Here is a 20075-nt window from a genome sequence, read left to right as displayed (position 1 = left end):
ACAATTTTGCTCATTGTTATGACAGATGGATGAATTCATTGGGAGTTTAGGGAATTTCTCACTAAGATAATGATTACTTTACATGAAAACACAAACTGCTGAATTGTTTCGATAATTGCTTTTTTTTTTTTTTTTGGCTGGCGTTAAAACAATTTTTACACACTTAGCTTCAAATAAAGATGAAGACGGTTAAAGTAAGTTAGCAAAGAGGTGCAAGTTTACTAATCCAACTGACATTGGCAGTGTCTTTGACTTTGTATTGTCTCTAACAACTTTTTTAACCAAAGAAAACATTCTGCAAACAATTTCTGCAAATGAAACGATGGTTGTTCTGCCAACTACTAGCATCCAAAGCCAAAAAAATAAGCCAAAACCTGCAGTTCCTCTAATGATCATGAAAGTCTGGCTCCAACCGTGAGTTTTTTGACAATTCATCTGTTTGCCTTTTATTAACCATCAAAGTTGCGCAGAATTGAAGGTGTGGCCACCTTGAGTAACAGGTGAGTGTATCCTACTGATATGTCCCAAGGTACATCATATGTGTTTTTGCTACTAAAGGGTATTACAAGTGGGCCACAAATGATTTGCAAAACAGAACAATTCCTGCTGAAAATTTTTTATTGTAAATAACAAAAAGGTTTTAAAAAAAGATTATTTAATAAAATTTCGAAATTCCTTTCTCTTGTATTATATTCTATCACTATAGGACAATGATAGAATATTCAAATTCACTTTAATTATTTTGTTTCCAATAACTCAACCTGCTTTTTTATTTCCCCTCACGTTTCTTCTTAAGACGCAATGGTTCATCTGCACAAAATAGTTTACACCACACTTTAATTGCACCATTACACCCAAGGTATTGTTGATTATCCAAGTAAAACCTGTGCCTGTCCTTCCACAAAGTGGGAGCAGAGAAGCCAGAATGTATTAGACTGTGCACTTTGTTCCAGCTGCAGAAAGCACTTGGGGAAAAAAAGGGTGCTCAAGTCATTTTATTGTCCTCATCAGGCAGGGAAATCAGGGGTGGGTGATCAGTGTTGGCTAGCAATTTGCCACATAACACTATGGTAATGATGCATGAATTATTGAAATGGAAAATTTATTTTTCACTGCGAGTTATGCTTGTTAGTTTCCATAATCACTATGATGGCACACCTGTTCCCAGTCAGGTAGACTGACTGAGTGAGGCTACAGCAGCAAGGCTGCTTGCAACTCACTGGAGATAATGGGAGAGACAGTGAGAACAACTCTTTTTTTAATAGATATTTCCAGATCGTCTGTTACTGAGGGAATCTGTCCAAAATTAGAGCCAAGTGAGAACAGATCGAAGCTTTGTGAATGAGGAAAACATTTTAATGTTCACAGCCATCTGCTCTTCCATCTTTCTCTGGCCACTGTTCAACGTTATAATCAAAGCACCCTAGACCTGTCGGACAGTTTAACTACAATCCTTACTGGCGTTACTGTTGTTTGTATTATTGTGACCCATGTCTCCACAGTATGTAAGTGTGGAGTCACACACCAGAGACAGTTCAGAAGTTTTCGATCATTTCCTGTAACTGTTACAAGGGTTCCTCCCCCTCTCCAGCCCTTTAGGGTACCACCGGCAGGTCTGAGTCTGTTCATTTCATCGCAAGAGTTCAAAACGGTCAAAGATTATGACCAAGTTCTTCTCCACATGGCCAGTGAAAGATTGGATCTGTTTTAGATTCTCCACAAATCAAAATACCGTTTTGTAACCAACAGACCATGAGAAAACTAGAAAATCACTGCATTAATTGCTGCAGATATCACTTTCTCAAAAGCAGAGAGGGTTTCACGTGTGTAACCATGAATAAAAATATTTATCGTAAAATAACTTATTTTTACAGTATCAGCAAACATGACCAAACCCACTAAGGAGACAGGAAGCGAAGACCATTTAATATCACTGGCCGCCTTTAATGCATCATCTTTTATTAACTTGATGAACACATGATTCCTTTGATATGTTCAGCGCTTTCAGTAATTTGTATACATGCAGGCTACAGCGACATTCATTATATCATTATGTACAGCAAAGTTTTGACATTGTTTTAATCAGTTAATAAGATTAGATTGCAATTGTTTTTGGTTGTTTCATTAACAGTTTGGACTGTTTAGCACTGCTGTCTCCCTTTGTCTCTGTGCCAGAGAGGCCTGGCTGTTAAAGTATCATGGCTCTGCGACCGCGTCATCTGTCAGAACATTATTGTAGCGAAGTGACCCTCTAGAGACCCAGAACTGCAAGATATTTAAACAGCAGCTGCTGCCTCTTTTTTCACAAAAGAGAGATGAGACGCACAAAGAACAATGCAAAATATAACTTTCCTCGCTTATCCATTTCCGGTTCACAGGGGATGCTGGAGCCAGTCCCAGCTCACACTGGGCGGGGGCGGGGTACAGCCTGGACAGGTTGTCCGTCCATTGAAGGGCCAACACACAGAGGCAGAGACTAACAACCACTCACACTCGCACCCAGACCTACAGACATTTTAGAGTCACAAGTTAACGAAAACATGATGTCTTTGGAAACTGGAGCCCCAGGAGGAAGCTCATAGAAGCATAGAGAAATCCAGGAGTTTAAATATAGTGAGTTATGTCATATGCCACTGTGCAAATGTCTTGCTGCTGCAATTGCCAGCCACAGGAGTCAAAATTTACACTAATCCAGTTTAAGTCACAGTTTTAAATTACCCTTTTTACACTTTCAACCATTCATTTTCAACGAAAAATTTTATTCACTGGATAAAAGATTTTAAACACTGAAATCTTAAGCTATCAGAGCAAAAAAGCTAAGCAAATATAAGCTCCCACTCTCTGAGATGTGAACCTGTTTTTTTTCAGTACTAGATAACTTATAATAAGCTGGTCTCTTTACTATAGAGCTATAGAGAACTCACTAACACTGAACGAATCAGACTGAGAACCTGATGGTCGTGGTACTGAAGACAAAAACTTCCACGATCCCATGCTACTTTACAATGTAACCAAACAGTATTTTTTCTCTTGTTTTAAGTAAGAGGCCCCACTTACTGTACAGACAGTGTACGTGATGAATTGATTAGTAACGAAATGTAAGTTAGTTCAAGATCTATATAGTTTTTTGATATTTTTTCAGGCTGCAGATTAATTTGATGCCTCATTATTGATTACTGATTCCCCTTTGCCCGTCTATGTATTGAGACCACAATGAGCAGCGGTGCATCCAACTGGAGCCCAGCCCTGCAGGCAAAATGCTGAGAAGTGGCAAAAAGAGAGAGGGCAGGAGGGGAGTGACAGTGACATGAAAAAGAAAAGACAGCAAGGTGTGGATGAGCGAGAAATATTAATGGCAGTGGCCTGAAGACAAGGTGGCGGATGATGTAGTAGTTGGTGCATGTGATGTAGTGACCGAGATGAGAGCAGTGAGAAAAGACCAGAGTGGAGAAAACTGGAGCCTGGTTTGGTGCGACCTTGCTATGGGCTGTTCACAGGGATGCTTGAACAAATTTGGATGAGACTGTTAATTTTGAAATGAATTCAAAAGACCATTGTCCTCGCAGCTGAATGGTCTGCTGATCAGCAGCCAGGTTCTGTGGCAGCAAATCTGAAGATGGCGTAATAACAAATTACTTCCATAGTATTCTAGACATGCCAGTGTTCCACTCCGCCTTTCAGGCTTTAAGTAGACTGAATGGAGCTCAGGGTGAAAGACAGCAATATATTATTTACGTAGCTTTGTTGCCAATGTCTTTAGTTTTGTCTGTGTATCCAAAGCCTGACATATTACAGAAATCCATTGTCCAAAAACCATTAAAAGCATATCAGTGAATAATTCTCACTCTGTCTGCCTTCATTATCATGAAAACACAAGCTGTAAAATAATTAACCCATTGTTATAAAATATATTATATATTGTGTGCTTCACATGAACTAAGCCAATAAGAAAAATAAAATAAGTTCAAATGCTTTGCTTGATATTTCAGGTGCCTCCTTCACCCAGATTACATGTTCCTCACAAACACAATAAACAGGGTATGAAGGAGCCACAGTGATTATGTCAGGCCTGAGACCTCCAGCTGTTGTTTTTCAGAGATACAGTATCGCCTGAAATTAGCATGCTGACAGCTAGCCCTCTCCTGGCCAACCACCAAGGTGCCACGTGAGCTAGCGTAGCATCTTGTCTGTCTTCAATCTGATACGAGAGGATGCAGAAAAACAGCTTCAGATTAGCACCGCGACAGGGTAAAGCTCTTCCAAATGAAGTGATGCAGTTTAATCCCAAGATGTTAACTTTTCTTGAATCCTCCTTTTCCAACTTAATTAGTGGGTACAGTCAAACCCGTGGGGGTTCAGACTGAGGACGCAGATGTAGTAACAAACACACACAGACACTAGTAAGCGTCTAGCTGCTCTGCGAACTGATCAAAGAGATCTTCCCGATCTAGGCCTCAGGTTGTTACTTCTGTAAGAGTCAGAATCTAAACCGTTTAACAGCATCTGGACGGGTGGACATCGATGTGAACACAGCTGCTGTTCTTGCCTGAGCGGTGCATAGCTGGTTACATCAGTAACATCAGGTTGATTTTAGAACCGATACCAGTACAGTGTGACTGTATGAATGCAGTGGAAGGGTCAAGTGAAAACATTTTAAATCATTGGTAGGAGATTAGGAATTGAAAGAGGAATAACATTGTAAGTGGGAGATAGGTGTTGTTGCACAACTCCTACTGTTAAGGGATGGTTTTTCCGGTCTCACATGGATGGCTTCCTTGAGCCCTGTTTCAAACCACCTGTCGAAAATATGTACATCGAAAGAGTGTGACTTCTCCTTTAAATGCAGATAGACTGCTGAGTCTAATCCGGAGTAGTTTAGTCTTCTGTGTTGTCAGGAGGCCAAACTCCTCTGGATTAGACTCAGAAAGGTAGATATAGCTGTGAGAGTGGTTGAATTTCCATGGGTACATCTGAAGACTAAAGGATATGAAGTCAAGGAGCTGTGAGGTGCCAGGGATAAGCATCAGTGCAGGAATCTTCACAAAGTGCTGACCCATCAGCTCACACGGAACATGTATTATTCTGCTCAAGAAGGTTTCAGGTGGAAGCAGGGATACTATCATTTATTTACAGAAGTCTATGTGCTTGACTATCATTAATCAATCTGCATAATGCATGTACCATAATGCACATAGATTACTTATTTTGCTCGATCTTACTACGTGGTAAACACCTATTTCACACAGGTTAACTGGGTACTCTAAAAGTCAGAATCACAATGAGTCACAGTGATTACACCTCTGCCTCTATCAGGAAACTATATGAATGTACAGGAGAGACACAACTCTTGCGTAACACATTTCATACAAACGGAGAGCAGTGAAAGGTGACACTCCTGCATTTACCCACCACAGTCAAAGAGAAACTTACTCCAAAACAAGACATTTTAGCAACTTATAAATGTTTCATTCACTTACTTATGTAAGTCATTCTCTGCCTTGCTTCAACCTAGATATTTTCAAAGTAAAAAAAAAAAAGCCTAGCGCTGAGCTTGCTCCATGAAAGCTTGCGACATGCTCATGCAATTTCTCTATTTACAGAAGCCTCTGAGCATGAGAATGACTGGGTCCACATAGTGATTTTGATTCTCTCTTTAAAAATAGATCATGGCTACAGGTTTGATTTGATTTGATGCTGGTCATATGCACTGTGACTCACTTATTGTGACTAAAGTCGCAGAATACAGATGTGACAGGATGATCGAAGAAAACTTCTATCTTCTATATCTCATCTATACTATTTCTTGAACACGTTTTCTAACCACGGTTACGAGGTGCTGTACAAGGAAACAGGAAAACAACAAGTTAACAGTAAAAGCTGGAAAACTCAGTCATTATTCCCTGAATGTAGGAATATAATTACAGACAGCGGGGTCCACAACTGCATATACACAGTCACTTTTGATTTTATGTATTTTCAAGGGGACAGGGAGAAGGTGCAGGTCAGTAGAGCTCAGGGATTTCACTGTGGGCAATGAAGGCAGTAATTAAAAAATGTGTGTCGGAGCGTAAATGAAATATGAAGAAAAGTTGTGTCACAAAGAGGAAAAGCATAAAGATATGTGAGAAAAACGTCTGAGCCCTCAAACTTGCCCTTGACTTCAAGCACAACTCCACTCTGATTGAGACTTTTGTGGAAGTGTGTCACTTTTGTCAAATCTCAGATGCCCCTTGACACACTGACTGTAATTAGTTCTATGATTAATCCGAACAATCGTGGTCAGATGTGGCCTTCTCGTGCAGTACTCAGGCAATAAAGGCTAGCACGGATAATCAAATAATAGGTGAATATCAATGAATGGACCAAATCACTTCAGTCCCCAGCTCCCTTATGCAATTATTTTCTATTCACATTAATTATTGCTAACAGATGACACTAATGACTTTGAGAGGAAGTTGGCCATGGCAGCTTTGCAAACGATCAATGCCGTTTTAAATGTGGTCACAACACTTGATACCTTTGGGTCCCTCTGATTGGAAATGGCACCAACGCAAACAGCATCTGTGGCATCCTAGAGAATTATGCCAGCAGCATCTAGTAACAGACCTGTCTTTCCACACTGGAGCCTCCAGTGCCTCCCAGTCCTTACCTCTGAACCATGAAATGAAAACATTAAACTGTGAATGCTTTTGAAATAGAGAATTGTACCTTGAATGCATCTCATTCCTTTCAAAATTGACACATTTTGTTTGTCAAATGCCTCTTTTCTTTTTCCTGCTTAATGACCATAATCAATGAGCAATGATTTTTATTTTTATTTTTTTTTGGTGGACCTGTGGCAAGCCAAGGCAAAACAGCTTTATTTGCTGCCGAATGGAAATACCACTTCAGAGACACTCTTCAAAGTGCTTGACATAGCCAAAGAAAAGTAATAGTAAATGAATTATTACAACAAATTAGATCTTGAAAAATTATAAAATTAAATAAAAGCAATACAATTAAAATGAAAATCATCAGAGTACAGAAAATAACCATTGCATTTACAATTTCCATATGTTACACTTTCACCTTCTTTTATTTGAAATGATTGTATCCACAAGAAGATATATTTGTGGTTTCAAGAACCAAGGAATATTTCAGTGTACATTTTCATCTCAACATGACAACATTTCATTTTGTGTCCATTGACTTAGCACCTAGAAATGACTGCTGGTGTTGTGACATTAATGAAGAGACATCACCAAGAGTGTTGGATGGTGGGCCACAGTGAACTGTGCTGCAGGTGTGGTTGTGAGCCATGACTGCTTTGTTTTGACGTCAGAAGGTTCCAGATGTCCTGATTGCTGATTGTGAGGCTCAGTTTCTGAATAGAGAATGTTGGCATTTCTCTGTTTTTAGATGACAAAATGCAAATTTAGCTGTTGCCTAGTAGCTCAGACCGACATACATTCAAGTACCAAGGTTTCTAATTGAGGAATTTCATATTCTCAGATCAAGTTGAGAAACAAATAAATTTAGTTTTTCCTCCTTGTTGTTTTCTATCATGTAACTGAAAGAAATTTAATTGCAGTCAACTAATTAGTTACCTTAAACAATAATGTCTTGAGTTCAGATGACCATTCGTGTCTATTCTTGTATATTGTTGGTTATTACTGAATCATCTGATTCAGTTTAACATAATCTTGCTACTTTCCTACTTTTTTATGACAGTATTATGTATACAACTGAAAAGCACGTACAGTGTTATCTTTAAGAAAGAAGGTTGATGATGAATTTATTTGCCATTTGACCAATGAACCTTGGCTGGAGAAATGAAAACAGGTCCAATATAACATGTAACTTCTACTTTAGACAGAACAGGAGAGTCAAAATAAAATGACTGTGATCTGACATGCATAGAATTTCCTTTCAAAGCTTTTAACATTCCCTTCACAACTACCATTGTCATCATATCTTCTAACCATCCATACAAGTACTTTGCAATAGGCAAAGAAATTTCAGGAGAAATGTTCACTGATACATAGTTTTACAAGACTATATGAGCTATATTCCTGCCTTTTAATGCTCTAAACTTTTCAATCAAGAGACTCTGTGTGTTCTTATTTCTCTCTGAAGTAGTTAATAGTTTCTCTTTCATTAGTAGAAAACATTCTTTCAGAATGCAATAAATAATGGAACCACAAGACCTTTAAAAATGAAAAATGTCATTAGTAATCATTTGAATCAGACGGTCTTTACATGAATATTGATTTTGGTTCAGGCCAACACAAAACAGTCATCATGCCAACACTAGTTAGTCATAGTTGCATTTGAATCATGAATGAACAACAGCAAAATCCAACTTCATGTCAGGACAGTGGCATCACTTTAAAACGTCTCATTCACCAGCCACAGACACAATAATCATTGTGTACCTGCAAGGCGGCAGATTGCGTTTTCAAGCAAGAGACATTTAACTCTTCGAGTGAAAAATGTCATTCCGTTTTTCAATTAGCCTTTGGATGGAAAGAGACAGCTATGTATCCAGCATACATTCTTTCAGCTCTGTGGCAGAGACAAATAGAGAGCCATGGGGCTTTTGCTGGAATTATATAAATTGTTCACACTCTGAAGTGTATCGGTGAAATAAATTTCAGGAATTAAATGTATAAAGAAACATTTAGTTCAAAATTGCCATGATTACAATGTTTGTCATTTCTTATATATCCAACTTTAACTTTCTAGCAATATTTCTTACTGGAATACTACATCAGTGATGACTTTTGTCATAATTATTGTATAACCTAAAGCTTTTGCTGCTGCAAATCATTCATCCCTCAGTTATTGCTACATTTCTGAACATTGATCATAAGACTTATTACTTTCCAGGAGGCCCAAAGAAACGGAAAAGCAGGTTTTTCGGCAGGAAGATGGCCCAGCCTACTGAGTCTGACATGCCCACGTAGTAGTGGTAGTGGCAGTGGCAGTGAGCTGTCACTATCCAGTGCCTGCAGTGAGTACTCCAGTGGCTCCCACACTTGGGCTGAAGGACGGGGCCACTCCAAGCAGGTGGGCTTCAATCATCTTCCTTCAGTTTGAAGTACAACTAGCGTGTTAACATACAGAATTTTTCTGCATGTTTGGGCTATTGTGGCCAAGAACAAGTTGTCCATCTAGATATACCATTCCAGTAATTGTAAACATTTCTTGTAACGCAGGGTGCTACGAGCCGAGACAAAAGGATGAGTGCGTGTTCAGTATCCAGCAATCATTCAGCACACATCGACCAGGCAGACCTGGGATGGAAGGAAGGCCACATTCTGAAAGGCTTGAAACGTCTCCAGACGGGCAGCTCCAAAGAGGCATCCTCACATGCATCTGTACCCCACTGCAAGGACTGTATGACTTCAAATGAGGGCATATACTCGCTTGGTGGTCTACAAGGAGCTACAGCCAAGCAAACAAACTTGACAAGCAAACCTTTCAAGGCTAAAGAAGCAATCGCAGCCCTAGACTCTGATGATGCAGATGATGATTCATCGAAATTACAAAGTAGGGAATCCGGTGAGCATCCAAAAAAAGAACATCTGTGCTTGGAGAAACTGGAGGCCTCTAGAGATGATGATGGCAATTTTCTCGAAGATCCAGTAAAACTTGCTGGGGATTCAGGTCTTTTCCCCTCACCTGTAACAGACAACTTCTTATTTTTGGAGGGTCCCACAGTAAAACCTGGTGTAAGTCCAACAGATACCCTTATACCTCAGCAGGAAAAGAAGAAAGACTCACTTGAAAAACAAAACGCCTCAGGCGTTAAGTTCAACGATAGAAACAACAACCAAGAAAGGTCTACTGACCGTAAATCCCGACTTGATCATGTGAAAAGACAACAGGTAAGGCTAACAATCAAGCAAATGGAAGCAGGGACAGGTGATATCAGCTCATCTATTCCACATAGAGCGACAAGAGCTCTTACCTGTGTGAATGAAGCCAGACAGCGCAGTTCATCTGCTGAGGTCCCCCATTGCAGAGATCAGGCAAGTCAAGCTGGTGGTCATACCCGTCACTACACAATCTCTGAATCTCCGCAAAGGAAACTGAAACCTCGGCCTTGTGTTTCAGCAAGGAAGGCTTTTATTTTGCGCAGCAAAAGTGCAGATGGGGGACCAGAGCAAGTCAAGGCCACACATTCCCCTCTCCACCAAAAGCTTATAAAGGGTCACAGGTCCCAAGGACAGTCAAACCCTGCTGGGCACAGTGTTCCTAGCCAAAGGACGAATCTCAGTAAAACACATTGCTCAAGCAAAGGAGCGTTATCTAAAGTTGAGAAAGATGAGGATGTGACAATAGCAACAAGTTCCAAGTCTCTTGAGTGTGTGCAGCAGCATTCTCCGCTTGCTTCCCCTGTAAAATATTCAAAGACATTGAAGCCTCAAGGTGTAAATGAATGCTCCAAGACCCCAACAAAATCTTCGCTGCAAATCCATAGTCCACAATCAAGCAGTGACTCTGTGGAAGAGAGCATATATGATAACTTACCCTACTCTCCACGAAAACAACAGCATTGCAATGCTTCCTATTCAGAACCTATGTCCCCTCCACCCCCACCACCGGGGCGAACAACTTCCCTTCTTCTTAAACCAGGTTGTGATTCCTTATCTGAAGCTAATAAATCTGCAGGTTTAGCTCAAAGCTCTACTACTGGGAAGACAACATTGAACACCACGAAGTCCCAATCACATCAGTTTTCTTCTCAACAATTCAGTACAACAAAAGACAATCAGCATACAGCCCCACAAATGGGTGCTGATGGTACGCCTCTAAAAGAAATCCCTGCTAAGCTCTACCATTCCCACTCATCAATGATATCTCATGCCCCAGTCCAGGAATCAACGCAGTTATCTGTGGACAGAGCTGCCATATGTCATGTTGAAAACGATGCTCCCTCTGTACTCCCAAGTCAGCGCATCTTACAAAGATCCCAACAGAGCATCAGTGAGCCAAAGCTCTCTGAAGTTTTGCCTCAGGCATATTCTAATGTTTACTACCATGGGATTTCCAATAGTTCTCAGAGTTCCACTTCAAGAGCTTTAAAAATGGCTCTTCCTGTAAACGCTAAATCTAATGAGGCAATCACTGGACAGGAAACCACTACCTTCCTCATTTTTGGACGACAAAACAAAGACGATGCAAACTCTACTATAAAAACTGTCCAGACATTTCAGACTTTTTCACGTGATCCCCAGGTGACACATGAAGGCGGACCTCATGACAAAGCCCGTAGAAAGATTGAGACCCGCTGTAACTCACTGGACTCTGAGCCCTCTATGCAACCTGTTGCATCAGACAGCGGTGTTATGTTAGATTGGGGCTTTGATGAGGAAGGTTGGCTGTTTAAAAGGTCTGTGTCAGTGTCAACCAGACCTCTCCTCAAGCCAGTGATGGGCATGAATGGGGCCAAGGCTCGTAGCCAGAGTTTTGGTGCACGCTACATGGACCGGCCAAGTTTCAATAGATCTGGAAGGGTCCGCACCCAAATCAAAACACACTCAGGGAGCTCCTTGAACTCTCTTGGCGATGTTCTTCCCGGAAGTATGAGTTGCTCTAGCAGTTACCATTGTCCAATGAATCGATCTCTTTTGAACAACTTCTTAATTGAAGAGGGTCTGACAGTTCCCTCACATTTAGGGTCCTCCAGTGAAAGACTTCAAAGTCTTAAACTCCAGCGAGAGCAGGCCAGGCGCCTTCAGATTGAACAACAGTTTTCCAGTGCTTTTGGCGAGCCAGTTTCTGAAGAACCAGAGAGACAAAGTACTATAACCACAATTGAAGAGAAGGTTATGCTTGGCATAGAGGAGAACTTGCACAAGTCTCAAGAAGAGAGAAGAGTTGAAGTCAAACAAAAGTCTGGTTCAACCTTGGCCAATTGGTTTGGTTTTCGGAAGAGTAAGCTTCCTGCTCCTAATGGCAAAAAGACTGATCCGCCAAAAGTAAAAGAAGACAAGAGGGAACAAAAGATCACCTCACTCCTGGGAGGAAAGCAATCCAAGTCTGACAAAAAAAGAGACAGAAGAAAAAGTGATGGAAAAGACTGGTAAGCGAATCAACAAGAAATGTCTTTTGAATTTCTTGAATTTCTTCTTAATATTAGAATCAAGCTGATCTCTTCAGGACTTAAAGGTAGAAAAATAATTCACTGCCTCAAATGACTGGTGATGTTGACACATATGTGCCAGTCACCATAGTCCTGATACCAGTCCAGACATTTTTCATATATAGGGTTAAAGACAAGTTTCAAGAGATATGGGCTAACTAATCGGGTATGTTCAGTCAATGCAGTATCACAGCGTCATGGTGTGTGGTGTTTTGTTGACAAGTTGTTGTCTTCCAGCTCTGTGGGGAGAAGAGAGTCCCATGATGCAGTGCGTGCATGCATATCAATGCCTTGCCCAGGAATGTCCCTGAATGAGATACAAGGACATACTGACATCAGCGGGGACCCAAAGGTAAATTGAGCCAGTGCAAAATATAAAATGAGCAATTAATTTATTGGTATGCAGCTGGTTGAAGAAGAAAAAATTCTATAGAGAAAGACTTCATGCTTTTATAGAGGATCTTAGACGGATTAGATTTGATTAGACTAGGAAAACAACCAAAAAAAGATGCTAAACTGGTTGAGGCATTACAATACAATAGAGGACGTTTGTGTAGAACCTCACAAAACAAAACAGCAATTTATGATACGATGACAAAGTAAATTAAAACTCTAAAAAGATTTGTAATTGTGCAATCAAGTCACTAGTAGACAGTAACAAGTGTGTCTAAGATTGCATTTGCAAGTGGGGACCATGTCCACCAGTGTCTCAGATCTCACTCCCAAGCTCTATATGAACAATTATACTCCTCTTTTCAATTTGGCCAACCATAACTGTGGCTCCAATATCACTGTAGAGAGAAAGACAAGGCGGGTTGGGTGAGTAAATGCACAATATAGCTCTTTGATAACACCAGGATTAATCCATTTAAAAACGTTTGACAGCTTTTTGTCTCTTGAGCAGCATCAAAAATCATTCATAAAGAACACAAAGGTAGTTGAACACTTGTGTGTGGTTGTGGCAGTTGCTTTCAAACCATGACAGTCTGCCTGTCTGTGGCATGACATTTCACTTTTGCTGTTATTGAGCCCTACAGGGTTAGGGTTAGAGACCACTGTACTGGGTTTCACCAAGTGAGATGTACTTAAGATGATTTGACCAAACACTTTCTCACACCATTCATTCATTTTAGCTTCCATTACTAACATTTATTTACAGGGATTTTTATTTGTCTTTGGCTCCATAATCTCATTCATCAGAGTATATTTATTCCAACAAACAAGGTATCAATAATGAAAAATAAAAGGTATCAACAAGTGATTGTTTTGAGGCCTCACAAGTATGTGAAATCCAAAAAGTTTATTTTCCATTAATGGTCAGATTCAACAATTTTCATCGTGTTTTGATCATTCATAATCGTTCAAGGCCTGTAAAATGGCAGTATGGAAGAATGGTGCAGAGAAAGAGACATCCCTCCTTCTTCCTCCCAACCAAACAATGATACTTTGCATTCATGTATATGAAAATGCATGTATATAACTTGTCCTGTGTCCTTGTACAAAAACTCAAAGAAGCAGATGATGGGCCGGAGACCTGATGGTGAAAATGGATCCACTATGAAAAGCCCCAACCAAGATGGAGGAATAGGTCAGATATTTATATTTTCTATTGTGTTGGATTTATGATTCTTTACAGTCACAGCAAATACTGACTTATGAATTCCTCGTGAACATCTCAGTACCCTAAAAACCTAAAGAACCGAGCTGTATTTAATGTGTTGTTTTAAGCATTCTAGCCTCAAGTTTTTATCTGTGCTTACCGTTTTACAGTTTGCAGACAGAAGTGAAGACCAAATATGAGAAATATGTGTAAGTTATAAACATGATGAATGTGCTATGAGCAGTCAAAAAACACATGCCAAGACTGTCAATGTGTACTTTTTTTCCTCCATCGTTATACTCATTTTATTAGTTCTGCCTTTGCACTTATGCATTGTTATAATTGGCAATTTGACACAGAGAAAATAGGAACCATTTCATTGCAGTTTTTATCACAGTCAAGAGTTTTGACCTGTAATAGAGTTATTATATTCATTCATTCATCTTCTCTCGCTTATCCGTTTCTGTGCCTTGGGTGGTGCTGGAGCCGATCCCGGCTCACATTTGGTGAGGACAGGGTTCACCCTGAGCACGTTGTCAGTCCATTACAGGGCCAACACACAGAGACAGACAGAGACCAACAACCACTCACACTCACACTCAGATCTACAGACCTTTTAGAGTCACCAGTTAACCCAAACATGATGTCTTTGGATGGTGGGAGGAAACCAGACTACCTGGAGCTAACCTATGCAAGCACGGGGAGATTATTTAAACTCTGCACAGAAAGGGCCAATACCTTCTTGTTGTAAAGTAACAACCTGGTATGCCACCATGCTGCCTGGAATTATTTTATTTATTTATTTTATGTAGGTGTGAATTCTCATCTTCACAGATCCATGCTCTGAAAATTTGTATGTCCAGACTCATCCAAACAGGATTTACCCAGCAGATTTAGACAGTAGCAGTAGTGAGCGAATTCAGGTCAGTCAGCTTCAAGTGTTTTTGTGCGGATCACTCTACTAAAGGGAAACAAAGAGCCGCTGGATTTGACAATGCCTGATTCAGTTTTGTGGTGGACAGCTTTCAGTTTCTCAGTCACTCTGCTGGGTACGTGAGCCACCAGTTGGTCCACATTTTGAAATATCACAATTACTGACTGGTTGACAGATATTGATTCTTATACAGGCAGTCTCTGGGCATTAATAATAAAACCGGATGTTACACTTGGTGCCACCAGAAAGTTATTGCTCATTCAGTGAAATATTTCAATCATCCCAACAACCACCGGATAAATTGGGACAGCATGTAAATCCGTCATTATCATTAACAGTCACTTCCTGCAATCCCACCTCAGACACACACTATAGATACCGCAACACCTTGTTTAGCATCTGGTATTGTGACTATAAACGCTTCTTTTTCTAAATATTATTTTTATGTATTTTGTTCAACCTTTAATTGACAGTCAGTGTTGAGATAGGAGAGAGAGCAAGAGAGGGAGAGGGATAGAGAAAGAGACGGAGCATATGGCAGGCAAGTTGCCCCAACTGGGAGGTGGACTGTGGACATTGCAGTTATGCTGGGTCACTTGTGGGCCCTGAGTTCCTTGATATTGCTGCAGATGAAGTGGCATTATGACCCATCAGAGAGATCTGATTAACGGAATGCAAAAAAGTTTGCTTAATGAGATCCATGAGAATGATGCCCCTATTTTACAAAAGTGGTTTTTAATGAACAGTACTTTTATATGGTATACAATTACAGCAACCTTGGGTGGATTTGAAATTAGTCTCTCTTATTTTTTTTGCACATGTCCATTTTGGAGCGGGTCCATGTTGGACCATTATGGGTGAACCTCAATATGTCAAAACAATCAAATGCCATTGGACTTGGGGCAACTTGATGCTCTATGACACATTGGTACAGAGATCCCTGTCACTCAAAAGCCATACACCGTTCCTCACACACTTCCTTGTTGAAATAAGAGGTCGCAATCTCGGCAAAAAGAGCGCGAGACAGATGACATGAGTAACAGGATGACGCTAGAAAGAGTTAAACTTCATTTGGTCCTTAATTCATTGCATTCTCAAATCTCGAATTAAATTAAAACTTTCAGTTTATGAACTTACCTCGATGGTGAGGTCGAGGGCTGATGACTGACCCCACTGAAATTTCACTGGCCAGATTGACACCAATGGCATGGCACTGCAAATATCAAGCATGCTTGATGTGGTCATGTTCTCAGGAGTTAATCACCTCATTAAATTTCAGCACTGATCCAACTAAGTACACTCATTCTGGCCACAGATGAGTGAAGTTTGCCTTCAGCTATGAGCTGAATCAAAGTTACTAGGCCTCATGTAAAGTTAGCAGAGCAGGTTTCAACTTGATGACAACAAAAGCAAGTACAGTACGATCAGATGTGTTTTCACACTGCCACTAGGTGTCACTCTAGACTGCCAGCATATAGACCAAACTTTCTTGATGATCACACCCCTTGCCTCCCCTCCACCTAGCGATAGCACATGGAAAGCACAGCTCAATCAAGTTACCCTTTGTACACGGGTGTGCATGTGGGGGTTGGTGGCACAATAAAAATACAACAATCCAGCCATTAGCCCACACTTGCCTTGTTGTGATAAGCTCTGCAGCAATGCTTATAGCTAGCCAGCTGGTGATAGCAACATTTGCCAAACAAATAGATAACATTGCTCACAGCAAATCAGCTGATGTTATCATGGCACTGTAGTTGCCATGGCAGAAAACACACCAGTTTTTTTTTCCTATGGGGAATAGAGGTCTGTTTTTTATATGAAGCATTTCCATCACCGTCCTGTTACAGGTTGCTGAAGACACTGGTTTAAAACGGGAGACTTCTTTTTGCTGTATATTAATCGTTTTTTATCTACTGCTGGCTCATAACTTTTTGATTTTATCACATTGTTGGCACAATGACAAACAAAGTCCACTAATGCTGGGACATGATTATTTATTCATTCATTCATTTTCTAACACTAACCCTAACCCTGGACAGGTCACCAGTCCATCACAGGGCCAACACACAGAGACAAACAGAGACCAACAACCACTCACACTCAGACCCACAGACAATTTAAGAGTCACCAGTTAGCCTAAACATGATGTCTTTGGACGGTGGGCGGAAGCCAGAGTACCCAGAGGAAACCCACACAGGCACAGGGAGAACATGCAAACTCCACACCTGTGACCTTCTTATTCTGCAGCAACAGCACTAACCACTATGCCACCATGCTGGATGTTTATTTATTATTTACTATTATTCATTTTTAAATAAATATTAGTATTGCCATACACATTGCCATGCAATGCAGTCTTTGATAACAATAAAGTTACTGCAGCGATATATTCTGCGACATTTACCGACTGAGCTTTGGTATAAGACAGAGGAGAGGACAGGGGAGACAGGTGAGGCACAACAATCTCTCTCTCCATGTGAAAGGCTTATTGAAGCCAATAAATTCTCAGCCTCTGAGTCGACCTTTCTAGTGAGGACTCTTTCACAGTGGTTCTTGTTAGCTTCCAAATAAAGACCAAACGAATCAATAATGTCTCTGAGCTATGTCTTTCCAGGTAAATGATCTGAAATGTTAATGTTGATGTTAAACGTTAAGTGTTCTTGTTTACGACATGATAAGAACCCAGTGATTTTCATCTGGAATGGTGTTCAACTAAGTGATACGGTGTGCATAACTTAAGCAGATTTTTCCACCGTTGCTGCATAGACAAGTATCATGAATGTTGGTACAGCTGCCATAGTGAGGCTGTGAAACATCTCCTAAATAAAGATACTGAGATGTTTCAAGTCTGGATGAAAGGAGGAACCGTACTTTTAAAGTTGAACTATAAATAAGCTGCACAGTTGTGTGTTTTTGTTGGCTTAGACTGCATTTCAATTGCAATAAATAGCGTGACTTTTATATGTTATTCTTTTAACCTATCCACATTTTCACATTTTTTATTATAGCGTGACTTGCAATGTGACTAATTTTTAAGAACTCAATTAATTTGAGCACTCTAGCTTAAAAACCATCAGAAATAAAGAGAAGAATAATGAGCTTGAATGAAGCGAGGAGTGAAGTCTCATGTGTGCACGTTAATTAATAAAGAAGAGCATCTGCTGCTGTGGCTCCAACGTATGATTGCCTACAGGTTCACGTTATAGGCCACATATTCACAACAGTTCATACAAACTCCAAAAGCTTTAACCTTGGTTTGTTTTTAGTTTGTGTTTTAGTTTTTTCTTTTTTTGTGGAAGATCTGTGGTCTAATTAGGTGTTTTGATTTAGCAGTGCAAGGACTACACCTTTATTTCTTAAAGTTGTTGGGTCTGCCTGCCAGTAAGGATTTATATAAATACACCCATTTGCTGTGTATTTGGATTTCATCCCACATGCCATTGCGTGCATTTCATATTGACAGTGTGATCAGTGCATGCCTGCCAGTCACACACCCATTAACCAACATCTGTAATGCACAAAGCAGTGGTTCAAGTGGGCTTCATTTGCATGGACTGAGTCATTCTCTGTAGTGGTGCCTATGGTGTAATTAGCGAAAAAAAATAAAAATAAAAAAATCATTACTCTGATTCACACTTGGATGTAATTAAATTCTAGTGAAAGACTATTCTTTAACTTGGCTTTTAATGAAATGTTATCGCCAAGCAAAAACAAAAACAGACCATCTGTTGGGTGTCTGCTGGCATTGAAACTGCTGCAGTATAACACTAAGATTGCTAAGAACACTAAGATTCTAAGAACTGTTTAGAGTTTAAAGAAACATATCTGTAATGTGGAATCAATGACAAAGAGGCATGAGGAAAGCAATCACATGACACTGACCTGTCATCAGTACCTTCATCTCCATTGTTATGAATTCAGAGACACTGGTGCTGAGTTTCAATAAAGGGCATTTAAACAATAAGAAATTATAGGTATCTTTGGCGCCACTTCAACCATGGTTACCCTGTTGTTTCATTCCTGTTGTGATCCCTCTCTTTCCCCATACCCTGAGCCACTTCAACTGTTCTCCTTGTGCCGCAGGCTCCGGCTGCAAGATGCGAACGTTGGACAGTGGAATCGGGACCATCCCCCTTCCTGAATCCTGTTCCTTCTTCTCCTCCATCCTGCACCTCCTCCCCAAATCCTCATCAACCCCAGAACAGTCCCTCAGTCCTCCCAGTGTCCCAGGTTCCTCCAGTGAGGACGTGTCTCCCTCCCCATTACCCCGTTGGAGAATACCATCCGGCTTTAAGGACAGCAGCCATGCAGGGGTGAAAAACTCCCTCCACGATTCCTCCATGACCCATATCCAGTCAGTGCCTTTCCCAACTGTGGCCTTCCTTCAGCCCATCCAATCCCAGTCTGAACCCATTGTGACCTCTGCCAGTGTGTGTGATACCCAGAGCAGGCTACCCAGACCACCGCCAGGTACAGTAAAGCTACAAAAGCTCCTGTTATTAACGTGACCTTTAAACTTCAGCAGTAACAATAAATGATAAGTTTTCTCCTCTTAGTGCTGTGGACTCATCAGGCCTCATGCAACAACACTTTACTGCTGTTTTCTTAAAGATTTCTGACTGTTGGGGTTTACTCCTATTAATGGTCAAGCTGCTGGCTTGAAGTGATAGTTTGGGTTATTTGACATGTGGTTGTGTGAGGTACTCATCTATGGTCAGTGTGTTACCCAGAGTAGATTGAGTTCAGCTGTCAGGTTGGAGCTGCTGAAACATGTATAAGGGTATATTTTACCGAGCATATTTCCCCTGCTTTATCATACTGTCACATTGCCCTCAATCATTGGATGACCTTATTCCAATGCACAAGTGCACTCACACCAAGTTCTTTCAGACTCTTCATCAGCTGTGTGATTCCGTGCGTGCCTTCTGCGTGAAGTGGTACATGATGATCTGTTTAGCATCTAGTGCAGCTCATCACTCAGCTTTTCTGTCTGCTGCTTTTCTAACCTGGTAACATACTGAATGTAGATAAATTCCTCATGAACACGCGAAACGACCCAAACTATAGTTTAAATGAATTCATCAGCATGTCTGTACAATCGCTAGGTCATTAGCATATTCATAAACTGGTAATTCATGGAAGCTGTTCGACGATATACATGACCAAGATTCATTCAGGAAAATGTGCCTAGAGTCATTTTATTGATTATTAGTACAATATTGATCACAAGCTAAGTTCTGCCCTATTATTATTATTATTATTATTATTGTTGTTGTTGTTTATGTTTTTGTCTTTGCTATTTTAATTTTGTTGTATTCACATCCCTGATTTTAGCACCTTACAAACTTACCTAACAATATGGTTTTGCGCTTCTGAAGCTAGTTAGTCAGGCACACTAATGATTACAT

At 40.4% G+C, this 20075-nt stretch overlaps 1 protein-coding gene across 5 annotated transcripts in view; it reads left to right on the top strand.

Moving 5' to 3' along the window:
• Positions 1 to 20075, top strand: part of LOC115035204 (nck-associated protein 5-like) — a 67473-nt gene that overhangs the window by 42292 nt on the left and 5106 nt on the right. For 3 of the 5 annotated variants that reach the window (XM_029492923.1, XM_029492921.1, XM_029492924.1), the window contains 5 exons: positions 8869 to 9048; positions 9198 to 12070; positions 12368 to 12482; positions 13643 to 13718; positions 18751 to 19137. In XM_029492923.1, coding sequence (XP_029348783.1) covers positions 8869 to 9048; positions 9198 to 12070; positions 12368 to 12482; positions 13643 to 13718; positions 18751 to 19137 — 3631 coding nt within the window. Of the gene's footprint in view, positions 1 to 8868; positions 9049 to 9197; positions 12071 to 12367; positions 12483 to 13642; positions 13719 to 13900; positions 13941 to 18750; positions 19138 to 20075 lie in introns of those variants that run through there. The other 2 variants (XM_029492922.1, XM_029492925.1) reach the window with 2 other exon arrangements.

Source organism: Echeneis naucrates, chromosome 21 (assembly GCF_900963305.1).
Source record: "Echeneis naucrates chromosome 21, fEcheNa1.1, whole genome shotgun sequence".
Taxonomy (NCBI): Eukaryota; Metazoa; Chordata; class Actinopteri; order Carangiformes; family Echeneidae; genus Echeneis; species Echeneis naucrates.
Note: the sequence above shows the minus strand (reverse complement) of the source record. Positions and strands in the feature narration are given on the sequence as shown.